The sequence below is a fragment of the Crotalus tigris genome, unplaced genomic scaffold, assembly GCF_016545835.1.
Source record: "Crotalus tigris isolate CLP2741 ecotype Arizona unplaced genomic scaffold, ASM1654583v1 scf7180000019173.45859301935:6455823, whole genome shotgun sequence".
Taxonomy (NCBI): Eukaryota; Metazoa; Chordata; class Lepidosauria; order Squamata; family Viperidae; genus Crotalus; species Crotalus tigris.
In genome coordinates this window covers 3780052-3794140 of record NW_024097414.1, presented here as the reverse complement: position 1 = coordinate 3794140, position 14089 = coordinate 3780052, and the positions used below count along the sequence as shown (strand labels likewise).

The 14089-nt window shown below is 47.1% G+C and overlaps 1 protein-coding gene across 1 annotated transcript in view; it reads right to left on the bottom strand.

Annotated features, from left to right (window-relative positions):
* The window catches only part of FAM20C (FAM20C golgi associated secretory pathway kinase), a 42386-nt gene extending 28771 nt beyond the window's left edge, over positions 1-13615 (bottom strand). The window contains exons 1-2 of the mRNA XM_039360589.1: positions 12770-13615; positions 2540-2718 (exon numbers count right to left, since the gene is read on the bottom strand). Of these exons, the coding sequence (XP_039216523.1) occupies positions 2540-2718; positions 12770-13563 (973 nt within the window). The 5' untranslated portion in view covers positions 13564-13615. The remainder of the gene's footprint in view (positions 1-2539; positions 2719-12769) is intronic.
* Between the last annotated feature and the right edge of the window lie 474 nt (positions 13616-14089).

The following is a 14089-nucleotide window of genomic DNA, read 5'->3' as shown; positions in this document are numbered from 1 at the left end:
TCAAATCAAATCAAAACTCCGACTTGACGTATGAAGTGATATGAAAACACGACAGTCTGGCTGGCCCACATCTCGGATCTCGTTTGGTCTGGATTCTAGTTCAGCTCTCAGGGAAGACTTGGGTGGAAAAGGGCAAAGGAGGGCAAAGAGATGCCTTAAAAAATGCCTAATTTATCTGTCTATGGAGACTGGCAGTCATCCAGGTGCTGGTTATCCCAAAGTTGCTTTTTCAAAAGACAACTGGACTTTGTTTTTCCTTGAAGACAGGACTTTTCCCCAGCCTTGGACCAAAACATAGGACTACTTCATGAGAAGAAGCTGGATCACCTAAACATTCATCGTAAGTGTCACATGTACAACGTTTAGAACAGTGGTTCTCAACCTTTCTAATGCCGTGACCCCATAATACAGTTCCCCATGTTGTGGTGACCCCCAAGTGGGTGTGGCCACCAATAAGAGGGAGTAGGACAGCTAGGGAAAAGGGAACAAAATGGTGGACAGCATGGTTTGGTGACCCCCATGAAATGGTCGTTCGACCCCAAATGGGGTCCCGACCCACAGGTTGAGAACCACTGGTTTAGAACATCCCACGTCTTCTGGACTCATTTGCTGGAAGTTTCTCCCAGACACACAAAGTCCTCTTCCTTTCCATAACTCTGCAGTACCCTTTTTAATTACATGACCCACCCAAGCGAAAAATGCTTGGGGATGTTAGAAATGAGCTGATTCCATTTATGAGCACATTCTGGCCAGGTAGGAAGATAAAAGAAGCCTTGCAGACGTGGAAATCAAGGGTGATCTTCCTTCTAATTTTAATAAGGATAAAAAGAGGCGGCTGGAATTGTTAACATGTTGCGTCTCGATGCTGTGCACCACGCACGCAGGGTTTCTAATTAAGGAGCCTGTTGGCTCACGCTGGTGGCGTTATTAGAGATGCAAATTTTCAATTGCACAAAGAAATGGCTAATTATGGTCATTTCTGTACTTTGGTTCTGGCAATTAAGAGGCACACAACGCACCTCACCTTTCCTTGAGCAAAGTCCTGCTTGCATTCGGTTGAAACCTTGACAGTCTAATTAAATCTTTTAAGAGAGTCGTGCCGAATGAAACAAAAATAAAAATAAAAGGAGAAACGGGTCTTTCAAGAGACAGAAGCCTCTTCCTAATCCTTCCAAATTTCAATCTACTGCAGGATTGGGAGAACTCAATCATGGCTTCTGCAACACTGTTGATCTCCACTGTTGATCTCTTCATGTTTGCTTATCCCATAGGCTGAACTCAGCCAGCACCTAACCTGGTTAAATATGGAAAGTTAGGCAGCACAGAAAGACTTGGTCTGAATCCAAAACTGCTTTTTTTTTTTTTTTTTTTTGCAGAAATATGGAGTCTCCATCTTTCTCCTGGAAAAGCCTGAATGTTCCAGTAGCTCTTACTATAAAAGATTATTAGAGTTCTTTCCACCAACGGCTTTAGGCAAGGCTGAATCATTGCAGTAAACACTGGTTATGGAAGGATTTTGGAAAAAAGGAGGAAGAAAACAGAGGTTTTTCAGGCTAGACATTACCTAAACCAATTTAGGCATTACCTAAACCATGGGTCTTCAAACATGGCCCTTTTATGACCTGTGGACTTCAACTCCCAGAATTCCTCAGCCAGACATGGGGGAACTATGGCCCCTTCATGACTTGTGGACTTCAACTCCCAGAATTCCTCAGCCAGCGTGCCTGGCTGGAATCCTGGGAGTTGAAGTCCACAAGTCATAAAAGGGCCAGGTTTGACAACCCCTGACCTAAACCAATGTTTGTCAATTGCGCCAGCTTTAAGAAGTGTGGACTTCAACTTCCAGAATCCTGTGGGTACATGGAGAAACAAAACAACTCCACAGGCAGCGGCCAAAAGTATAGTGCTAAATACACATGGTATAATACCTGTTATATCCTGGAGATAAAGTGGAGCACAGTTTAATATGTTTGGTTAGCCTTGAATGAAAACATGGGTGGGGTGAACTACCTTCTGCCTACCTCCATTTTATTTGAGACGAAAGCCCAATAAACTTCATTCAGACATAGAGTTGACATAGATTTTATGGGTCGGTCTAATTAAGCATTATTCACCTTCATCTGTTCTCAGGTGTGAAAGTCACAATTCTCCAGGTCTTCAAACTTGGCCCTTTGATGACTTGTGGACCAACTCCCAGAATTCCTCAGCCAACGTGCAAAGGGCCAAGTTGAAGTTGAAGTCCACCAGTTTTCAAGGTGCCAAGTTTGTAGACACCTGGTCTAAGACCTGAAGGACCAACTCAACAGTTGCATTCTAAAGGGGGTGTGGCCAGGGGACCTGGGTGGAACTAAGGGCCAAGGTGGGTGGGGCAGTGCATAAAAAAAAGACTCTAAATATCATAACTATAAATATAAATGCCACCAACAGTCAAACTCAACTCATGCAAAAGAAGCATCTCCCAAATCCAGCCCGAGAAGATGCAGAGGCACCTACCCACAGATGGCAACAGTAACTTGAACTACAAGGCGCGTCAACTTACCAACACTGGTGATTTTCTGGGCAGCCAAATCGTGTAGCAAAATGCCAATCGCTGGGTTGTGCCTGGAATATAGCTCGTACCGATTAATACCAATGTGGAATTTGAGCCAGTTCGGATAGGAATCGACGGACGTTTCGCCCGTGGGCAGAAAGTCCTCATCTTCATTAGCTTCATTTTGCCTGCCAAAAACAAACAAGAGAGATTCAGTAGAGAAGATCAGGTTTTGTTCACGGGCCAGCAATGGATCTTGCACTGCTTTGGGGACATGGATGCCAAGCTAGAAAGATGCTCCAAATAGATCTGCTCTACGTTAGAAACCAAGAGATAGCCTGGGCTCAAGGGAGACCATGCTATATCTCAGTGTTTCTCAATCTTGGCAACTTGAAGATGGGTGGACATCAATTCCCAGAATTTCTCAGCCAATCATGGTCTATCTCACTGTTTCTCAACCTTGGCAATCTTGGAAGAGGGGTGGACGTCAGTTCCCAGAATTCCTCAGCCAACCGTGGTCTGTCTCTCAACCTTGGCAACTTGAAGATGGGTGAAGGTCCAAAACTGAATTCTGGGAGTTGACATCCACCCATCTTCAAGTTGCTAAGATTGAGAAACATTGGTCTATCTGACCTAAATTGTTCATGCTGATTGTTTGTTCATTGTGGACCACCACTTTGGCTACACTGCAACCCCTACATGGGACTTTCAACCAACTGCAAAAGAAGCCCACCAGTCTCTCAGGAGATGTCCTTCAGAGGAAGTCATGCTGCTATCAAGGCTTCTCCATTTCTTGAGTTTTTAAGAACAGTTTGGACAGATACTTATCATGGATGATTGAAAATGGTTCTGATGCCCATCTAGGCTAAAGGCTGGCTTAGTTGACCTTTAGCAACCATCCACCACCACAGTTTTATGTCTCCATTTCTTCTCAGTGTACAGGGAGAACATTGCTTACTTATTTACCAACTTACTCCATTCCTATTTGCAATCTAAAGAAGTTCAGCCCAGCTCAGAAGAAGCTGTACCCCTGGACACCCCCTTAAAAAGTCAGGAAATAATTGCTAGAGAGCATCTGGAGGAAATGACCACTTACTGAACCTAGACAGGATTGCCCCATAAGGGATTAAACTGGAGAAAGAACTCAAGAAAGAAATTAAGTAGTTGCCCCCAGACTAGGTTCCTTTCATCAACAAGGAACTGGAAGTCCTTCTGAAATCATTTCAGAGCCTCATGGCTTGCATTTCTCCCACTTTTAAAAAGATCAACAAGCATCTCGCCATCTCAGCTGCTTCCTGCACTGCCAAGAAACTGTAAGCATGTTGGAAAGCGACTATATAAACAGAAGAGTCTCAGTTCCTTAGGAAGAGAGAACGGTTGTGTCAAAAATCCTCCATTTGTGTTTGAAAGCAGGCCAAGGGCAGAGCAATCCAAATCTCTCTCTCGGTGCCTATGTTTACACTGAGACAGAAGCGCCTAACAACACAACCCAAACCTCAAGCATACCCTGGAGAACTCTGATGCTCAGAAAGTCTGACTCAATTATCCCCCATCACGAGAGGAACCCCTTCAGGTAAGCTACCAGCAGATGCATTCACACAGCAGGCTAGGTTGGGTAAGGGGTCCTCAGTTGCTCTGTAAGAAGCTTGCAGAGATTTCATTACTGCCAGGACTAGCACTGGTGAGGTTCTCTAGTTTGGGCAATGCAACTTCTGCAAGAAAAGAGGGACCCTATGTCCTTCTCATCTTCCTCCTCCTCCTTCTCCCCCCCCCAACCCTCCCTGCCTTCTAACACTGATGACGTTACCTAGTTTGGTAATGAAACATTTGCAAGAAAACCACCCCTCATTTCAACCCTGGGCTACAAATATTCTCCTTTATTGGTAAGCTGGGTGAGACTTCATGTTGGTTAGCTTTCCTGTCATCTTCTTCAGTGGCTTAAGATACTCCGTTTACAAAGACCTGCTGATCCAGTTGAAGGCACACTGCATTTTGCAAAACCAGAACATTGGTTTCTTCAGGGAGTGATATGAATTTAGCCACCATTTTAAGCAATCCCTGTGCTTTTTCTTTTTAAAGTGACCTTTGATACCTAACCTCCCGTTGCAAGGGGGAGTTAATATTTGACTGCTCTGTCCTTTCTCCTACTCATTTTTACCTACCGGTATGTATATTTAACTTGGGGACAAGAATCTAGTTGATAGTTCTGGAATTTTAATGTCGTTGTGTTGGAAAACTCCAAAGAAGCGGTAGGAACCCACAATCAGATGTGAAGGGTCATTAACATCACAGGGAGTGAGATGAAACAACTCCCAAATATCACAAGGTATGGTATCTGGAGGTGGCTTGGAAATTACATCAGGAGAGAATGTGATGGCCACACTGCTCCAGGCAAATCTAGTTTGACATCACTGGAGTCGTTGCTATCCATACGCTATTATTGGTTAGTCCCGTAAGGCCATAGACAACTGCAGCAGCAAGATACAGTATATCAAAAACCGCCTTGCCAATTGTGACTTAGCTCCACCCAGTCCAAACATCTAGAGAAGGTCTCCTGAGGGTTCCACCTTGCAGGAGCTACGTGGTCTCTGATTCAAGGTTAGGTCTTCTCAGAGGAACGCTTTGGAGTATACCCTTCCCCCATGGAGACATGTTTGGTCTTGATGCTCTTCGTATTTCAGAGGGAAGCCAAGAACATCTAGTTCAAGCATCCCTTTGACTTACAAGGCTGATGGACAACCATCCATTATTGTGCTGCTGTTGTATCTGTGTCAGCTTTATCAGATAGAGCAGACAGGAAACACGACCAAGTAAGCTAATTCTACTCCATTGTAAAGCTACATTAACAGAATCTTGCACGTCTGGAAACACAGTTCTCCTCTCCGCTTCCATTACAGCACAATAACCAGGGAGGATCCCTCCCGATCCTCTTTCTCCACCCTTTATGCAGCGGTGGGCTATGCCGTCTATTCGGTCACCGCTCCTTAGGCAGCATCTCTGCACCTTATCTCCCAAGGTCTTTCTCGCATACCATTATAATCTGGAAGATGGATTGTTCTTTCTGATATTGTTTGGGATTTGAGTCCCTCGGTCTTCATCGCCCAGATTGTCCCAGAAATACGGGTAAGCCTTTGACTCACGACCATAGTGGAGCCCCAAATTTTTGCTATTAAGTTAAGACGTTCGTTAAGTGAGCTTTGCCCCATTTTACGACCGTCCTTGCCAGAGCTATTAAGCAAATTGCTTCCGTTAGTTACATTAGTAACACGGCTGTGAAGTGAAGCTAGCCCCCCCCATGGACTTTGCGTGTCGGAAAGTCGCAAAAGGTGTAGATTGCGTGACTCCGGGACGCTGCAGCCGTCATAAATACGGACCCAGCGTCTGAATTTTGATCACGTGACCATGGGGATGCTGCAACGGCCGCAAGAGTGGGACAACTGGTCATGAGTCAATTTTTTCGGTGCCGTTGTAACTTCAAAGGGTCACTAATGGTTGGAAACTGATCAAAGAGAGAAGCAAGCTGGAATTAAGGAGAAACTTCCTGACAGTGAGGACAATTAACCAGTGGAACAGCTTGCCACCAGAAATCGTGGGAGCTTCTTCACTGGAGATTTTTAAGAAGAGACTAGACATTCACCTGTCTGAGACGGTATAGGTTCTCCTGCTTGAGCAGGGGGCTGTCTGTAGACCAGGGGTTCTCAACCTTGGCAACTTTAAGACTTGTGGACTTCAACTCCCAGAATTCCTCAGCCAGCTTGGCTGGCTGAGGAATTCTGGGAGTTGAAGTCCACAAGTCTTAAAGTTGCCAAGGTTGAGAACCCCTGCCATAGACGATGGCCAGTCTTTGCATCTGACCTTAAACCAGGTGAGTTTCTATCGCTTTAACTCTAGGCTGCCCCGTGGAAGGACAGGGACTCTCTTTGCCAAATGCCTGCAAGGAGATCTGGAAGCCAAGGAACAAAGGAGAGATTGAGAAGCAGCTGAAAGAACAGAGCCAAAAATTTTATCCAGTTCAGCTGTCTTTTCTTCAAAGAAGCGCAGTGACGGGGAAGTAAGCTAACCATGCATCTCTTATTGCTTTCCTCTTCTGCCATTTGGAGAGACCTTGCCTGGGAATAGGCAGGCTCTATCGAAGGAGGAGAATAGAAACCTGGAGGGCTTCAGGCAGGTCCTTTAGCATCGCCTTGGTGAAGTCAAGCTCCTTCCTTCCTTCCTTCCTTCCTTCCTTCCTTCCTTCCTTCCTTCCTTCCTTCCTTCCTTCCTTCCTTCCTTCCTTCCATCCTTCCTTCCTTCCTTCCTTCCTTCCTTCCTTCCTTCCTTCCTTCCATCACTCCCTCCCTCTCCCTTCTTCCCACTTCCTTTCATCACTCCCTCCCTTTCCTTCCTTCTCTTCCTTCCATCACTCCTCCTTCCCTCTTCCTTTCATCACTCCCTTTTCTTCCTACCTTCCTTCCTTCCTCCCACCCACCCTCCCTCTTCCTTTCTTCCTTCATCCCTACCCCCCCTTCCTTCCTTCCTTCCTTCCTTCCTTCCTTCCTTCCTTCCCCATGCTCCCTCCCTCTTCCTTTCTTCCTCATCCCTACCCCCTCTTCCTTCCTTCCTTCCTTCCTTCCTTCCTTCCTTCCTTCCTTCCTTCCTTCCTTCCTTCCCCATGCTCCCTCCCTCTTCCTTTCTTCCTTCATCCCTACCCCCCTTCCTTCCTTCCTTCCTTCCTTCCTTCCTTCCTTCCTTCCTTCCTTCCTTCCTTCCCCATGCTCCCTCCCTCTTCCTTTCTTCTTTCTTCCCTACCCCCTCTTCCTTTCTTCTCACTCCCCCTTCCTCCCTCCCTCCCTCCCTCCCTCCCCTCCCCTCCCCTCTGCTCTTCTCCCCTCCCAGGCACCACTCAGTAAACAACCACCTTCTTTGGTAACGGAAATTCTTGTCCAGATTGTGGTCATAAACTGAGGACGATCTGCAAATCTTTCTTTCAACACTTGTTATTAAGAGGCAGCCTTCGGAAATGAGAACCAGTTTCTCTAATGGTGACAAACCACAGGGAGACCCAAGTTCTAATCCTGCCTGAAGCACCAAGCCAGCTGGGGGATTATGGGCCAGTCTTCTCTCTCAGCTCTGGGAAGAAGGAAGCAAAACGCTTCCCTTCTGAGCATCTCGCCAAGGAAACGTCACCGCGAATCAAGATAAACCCGAAAAAACGCATCAGCCACCGGCTCAAGAAGCCGCCACCAACAGGCACGCACAAAATGCAATTTTGTCCTCCAAAGTTAAAGCCGAACGAAAAAATCTGCCGGGCATCGCATACATCCTAAAGGCTCCATTCTTCTATTCAATGTTATCAGACCAGCTGCCTCTAAATATGGGATGATTGATAGGTCTCTAATAGACACACACTGCTAAGGCATGTACATATGATTAGATGGTTAGGATTCGGAAATAAAACAAAGAAAACCACCCCCTCCACCATTATGCCCACCGGTATTATGTTGGCTGCCCTATTTTTTCTTTCTTTCAAGTTTTCAAGCTGCAGCTAAGATTTCAAGGCTGCAAGCAATTTGCCTGAATCGGTAAATAACAGGAATAGACCCTCTTTTTCCCAGACTACACTTCCAATACAATTTACTTCAGAGGAAACATGGGCAAAATGTGTCCCTCTGGGTTTATAATATTTCTGCACTGCACTATTTCAGGAGAATGGGAAAAAATGTAGAGAATTTTTTTTTTTTTTTTTTTTTTAAAGAAGCAGCATTTTGCTGGCTGGATATTACCAGAAGCTAGAGACTCCGGGTTTATCTGTTCAAGTAGTCCAGCCACAAATGAGAACCAGGTATTTCTATGATTAATCAAGGTGGTTGTTAAGAGAGTCACATCCAACTTTATGACCTTTAAGAGAATCGCTGCCATTAAGCGAATCATGCAGGTCTTAGCGGGTCCAGCTTCCCCACTGAACTTAGCTTGCTGGATGCCATTTAGGAAGGACCTAAATGGCAGTCCTGTGGCCTCAGGACACTACAACCCGTTGTAAACATATAAAGAACGGCTGCTGGAATTGGGTATGTCTAGTTTAACGAAGAGAAGGACGAGGGGGGGACATGATAGCAGTGTTCCAGTATCTCAGGGGCTGCCCCAAAGAAGAGGGAGTCAAGCTATTCTCCAAAGCACCTGAAGGCAGGACAAGAAGCAACGGATGGAAACTCATCAAGCAGAGAAGCAACCTAGAACTAAGAAGAAACTTCCTGACAGAACAATTAACCAGTGGAACAACCTGCCTCCAGAAGCTGTGAGTGCTCCAACACTGGAAGTTTTTAAGAAGAGACTGGGCAGCCATTTGTCTGAGTCGCTGATCCACCAACACTATTTCTTCATGCTAGCTGAAGAACATGAGATCCATCATCAGACAACCCTGGTGGGCCACGCTGAGAAGAAAAGACCAAGAGAAATATTTTTCAGTCCCAGTTCTGAGGTTTACAAAACCAGAATGATTCCATTCCTGGGATGGTTGGGATGACTAGTACGAAGTTTGACTGGTTGAAAAGTTTTAAAAGAGGGCATTTTCTCTAGGTGTAGATTCCAACTGGATTTATTTCACTCTTTTGCAAAGGCAACACTGAGGACATTAGAACGAAAAACAAACAAACAGCCTGGAAAAAGAACAGCTTGGTTGTTGACTCAAGACAAAAAGATTCTCCACTTTTATAAATGAATGAATTTTCCGGGCCAAGATAGAGATCAAGGAGACGGTTCTTTCTTTGGCCTTTTTTTCTTGTTTTGTTTTTTTGCTTCCTCCCCCCCCTTCCCAGAGTTGGGCAGGAAAAGCATTTAAATATTTTAAGCACTGAGATGTTGATGTTTTGCAGGCTGCTCTGGTGAGCCTCTAATTCAAAAGGCAAGCTATGCATTTCCATTCATAAATAATAAGAGACGGTTGACCCTCAGCAAGGAGAAGAAATGGACTTCTACAATCCTGTTGTTATTAATGTTACTGAAGGAAGAGGGCAGCCTTGGATGAACAATCACATCTGAGGTGCCTTTGAACCCCAAAACAACTAAAAAAAAAATCAACCAGCCATAAATGGAAAGAGGCAACTCAGTCCTTGTGTCAAGACTTCAAGTTGGACTCAACTGCTGAGAAGGTCACAGATACGTCCGAGTGATTTTTCTTGCTAATATTAAGAAATGATTTTCAATCTTCTAGTTAGTTTACAGCCCAGAGATATCCTAGGGATCCATCCAGGAATTAAGAATATCCAACTTTGATTTCCTTTCCAAGCTCAGTTAAGGACTATTGGATGCTGCCTTATGGGGTACGTAGACAACTCTCATTGTCTGTCTTTAATAGGAGCGCAGATAGTTCAACCATGTTTGAATAAACCACAGCTGGCTGAGTTCAGACAACATCAAAAGTGTTGTTTACAAGTCACAAAGGCTGGATTCACACAGCACAGCGATCCCGGCTCTAACTGAACACAACATATCTCCACATTGACCTCCAGAGGCTCACGTGGTATTTTTAAGAAGTCGTATTTGTTGATTATACCTTCAGATCAAGAATGCTGATGTTTTTATGGAACTCTTGGGAGAAAATAAGAAAAGTCATAAAAAGACTGGTTTTTTTTTTTTTTCCTCTCTCCCACAACGTCCCTTTCATCTTGGAAGGTGACGTCAGCAAGATCCTGTCGTAAGAACCATGGTCATTTAATGAGATGCTTGTAATTTTAGAACGGATGGGGTGGAGATTATACAACCACAATGATCGTAAGAGAGACCTGGGATGGGCTAAAAAGAAATACTTTGGTAAGTTTTTTTTAATTATTCCTGCTTTTGGGATGCAAGGTTTAGCAAAAAGACCAGAATGTTTACCTTTTCTAGGAAATAAACGCCTTGCCTGGTCTACAATAGCTCTATCTTTGCAGAGGAGGGAGGGGCAAGCTATTTTTTTCCTTTTCTTCCCGGGGTTCATCTTCCTTTTTTCCTTCCCCTATTAGTCAATTTCATTCGTCAATTTCAGCGGTCAATTTCATCCATTGTCCTGCTTCCTATTTTATCCCACAATAATCCTGCCGGGATGCTTGGGTGATGGATCAGCCCAAAGTCAGCCAGTGAGCTCACATGGATGAAGGCAGGCTAATAAAATGAACTTCTCCTTGATTTCAGTCCAGTTCTTTTAACCTATCAAAACACACTAGCTTTTTCCCTTCTTTCCATGAATTCGCTTCGCCAGCTGCCTTAAAATAAAATCAACCACTCTAACAATTGTTTCCACATTCTTCCTGGATAATGTCCTATTCAACAATGCCAAATTTTCCTTGTCTTCCTAAGGTGGCACTTTCCCAATGACCAGATGATCGTGTCTATATTCCTTGGACAGCTCGGCTGAGGATGATGAGGTTTACAATCTGGAAGATACCAAGAGGGAGGGAGGGAGGGAGGGAGAGAGAGAGAGAGAGAGAGAAGGAGAGAGAAAGAAAGAGGGAGGAAGAGAGGGAGAAAGGAAGGAAGGGAGAGGGAGAGAGAAATATTTTCTCTCTTATATGTCAATGAAAAAGAGCTGATTATATTTTCAAATACTGTTTTTGGCAGAGCCACCTAATGCAAGATCAAGAAAGGGACAGAGCCTTTGATGGAGGCGAGGCCCATCAGCCACAACAGAGTCTTCTTTTTAATTTTGGGCAAGGGTGTGCTTGACTCTTTCAATATTTTTTAAAGTCAAAAGCAGAAAGACAAACAGAATGGGAGCAAACACCATTCAAGGTTAGCTTAATCTCAATCAAGGTCCACAATTGAGAGGTGGGGGTGAACCTAATGACCCCCACACACAACATTTTCAGATATATTTTTTTTTAAAAAAAAAGATTTGGGGACACATTGCCTGAAAGTAGATAGAGAATATTCTGAAATCCCCTCTCCTATTGCTTGCAAAGGGTGTGTATTGGGGGGGGGGGAGGTGTCAAACAATACAAAGCAATCTTCTCTCTTTCAATGGGGGGGGGGAACAAGAGCTCAGAATCCAGTCAGCTTTCTCCTGTATAAAGCAACCCCCTAGAATGATCCATCCAGGCAAAGCTTCTATTATATATATATATATATATATATATATATATATATATATATATATATATATATATATATATATATATAATCTTAAATGCAGCAAGGAGAGAAGGAAACTGTTTTCTTACCATCCTTCTTTTCTCTGGTTCTCAAAAGGGGCTTTTTTTAAGGGGGAGGGTGTCAGAATGAGAGGTAGAAAGAGGAACATTCCAATTTGATGGTCCAGTGGGAGAGTACTCAAAGCCAATTATTCTGCATCTGTGGTTTTTCAAGGCAGACTAGCCCACCCAGCACCAATGTCAGCCATTCAACATCAGCCACGCTTCATCCTTCAGAAGGAACATCTCCACGATGTGGGGAAGGAGAAGTGGGTGGGTGGGGGAGGGTTCCTGCTCCCACACTTGAGCTAAACTTGGCTTTAAGGCTAGGACCTGGCTCAGACATCCATCGAAAGCCAAAGATCATGATTTAGTGAATCCATTTCAGTGAGTTGTGGACTTCCCAAAGACATAACTAGGTGGCCAGATATGTTGAGGTTGGGTTCCTGCAGGGCCCTAAGGGGCCCTGACCATCGTGGTGTGGAGACTGGTACAAGGCAAACGGACACCCATTTGGGTTAACACTGTAAAACCTTGGCTGATCAACCACATGGCTTGACACACAACAGCCTCCATCTTGATGGGCAAGCCACAACTTTCTGGGTTCCCATCACACCTTAAAGTCCGCTTGACCAGCTGTCCCACTTCGCACCTTCAGCCTTGGCGAACAAAACCCCGATAAGGGGATCCTTGTTGCTCCCTGAGCTCAGAGCACCCCAAGGACCCCTCATTTCAACCCTGTGCTACAAATAATCTCCTTCATTAAACCCCTCCATAGCTCGCATTCACAAGTTACCCGATAGCTCGCATTCACAAGTTACCACCTGGTCAACAGTTCAGAACACCTGAGGACGAAGGGGCACCCTCAAGTCTGCTCTCCACCGCCCAGGATTCTCTCCTCTGGCTTACCAAGCCCTACAAACACCCCCATCCCCCCCCCCCGTCCCGAGGTTCAGCCGGTCGTGCGAACCCAAAACCTTTGCCCGTCTCGCAAAGCTGTATACAACCCCCCATCCTCCTCCTCCTCCTCCTCCCCTCTCTCCCCCAACCTTGTCTCTCTGCCTCCCCCCAACCCACCCCTCCCTTACTCACTCACCACTCGGGATTCTCCGCCGCCTTGGGGTTGAATCGGATGTCGCTGTTGACGTTGAACAGGAGGTCGGCCTCGTCCAGCGGCGGCACGGCCAGCTGGTAGAGCGGGTGGGCGAAGAGGGCGGCCAGGCGAGAGCCGGCGCCCGCGGGCCCCGCCACCCCCGCCGCCTCCTCTTCCTCTGCCTCCTCCCGGAAAGCCGGCAGCAACGGCGGCGAGTGGGGCTCGTTCTGCAAGCCGTCGCCTACTCTCCTTTTCCCTTTCGCGCGGAACGCGCCGCCCAGCTCCGGACCGGCGCTGAAGGCTCGAAGCGGCGACGGTGGCGGCGGCTGCTGCTGCTGCGGCTGCTGCTCGGCGTGGCCCGGCCCTTTCTCCCCGGAGCGCGAGCTGAGATTGGAGCTGGGCTCGCTGCTGAAATCCTGCAAGAGGCGCAGCGTGTGCTTGCTAGGCCAGCCCGCGGCTGCCGCGGCCGCCTCCGAGGCGCCGGCTTCGGGCCGGCCGGGTTCCTCCTGAGCTGCTGCTGCTGCTGCAGCCGCCGCCGCCGGCGGAGGCGGCTCCGGCTCCAGCGAAGACGGCGGCGGAGCCTCCTTGGGCCAGCTGCCACGCTCTTGGCCCGGCTGGGCGGCGGCGGCGGTGTGCGAGCAGGAGCAGCCCTGACTAGCGTCCGCCGCCCCGGCCTCGGCCCCCGCGGCTCGCTTCTCCAGCTTGGGCAACAGATCGACGAGGATGTGCAGAGTGCACGCCACCAGGAAGACCAGCAGGATGAGAACGCGGAATTTGCGCACCAGGATCAGCTTCATGGCTCCGGAGAAAATGGGCTGGGGGCAGTGGGGGGGGGTGTCCCAATGCAAGCTGGAAAAGAGACCGTGGGTGGGTGGGGAGGGTGAGGTCAATTCAGCAGCCTGGGCTCGGAGACCGGGAGAAGCAGGGTTGGGTGGGCTTTGCAAGCGCTCTCTCTCTCTCTCTCTCTCTCTCTCTCTCTCTCTCTCTCTCTCTCTTTTTTCCTTCCCCTCCTCTCTTCTTTTATTCACAATCCAGTCGTCTTCCTCTCCGGCTGCCGCGCTCCGTCCATCTCGCGAGAAAGGCCTGAATAATTTCCCCGGCCTCCTTCGGCCACCGCTGTCTTCCAAAGATCCTCGCGGCTTTGGTCCCCACAAAAACACAAAATACGAAGCGAAGCGAAGCGAAGCGAAGCGAAGGAAGGAAGGGGGTCGTGCCAGCCAAGCCAAGCCAGCCAGCCAGCGGTCAGCGAGGCGAGCCTTTCCAAACTGGACGATGCCGCTTCCAGGCTGGCCAACGCAGCATTTATTGCCTTTGGTCCTGGGG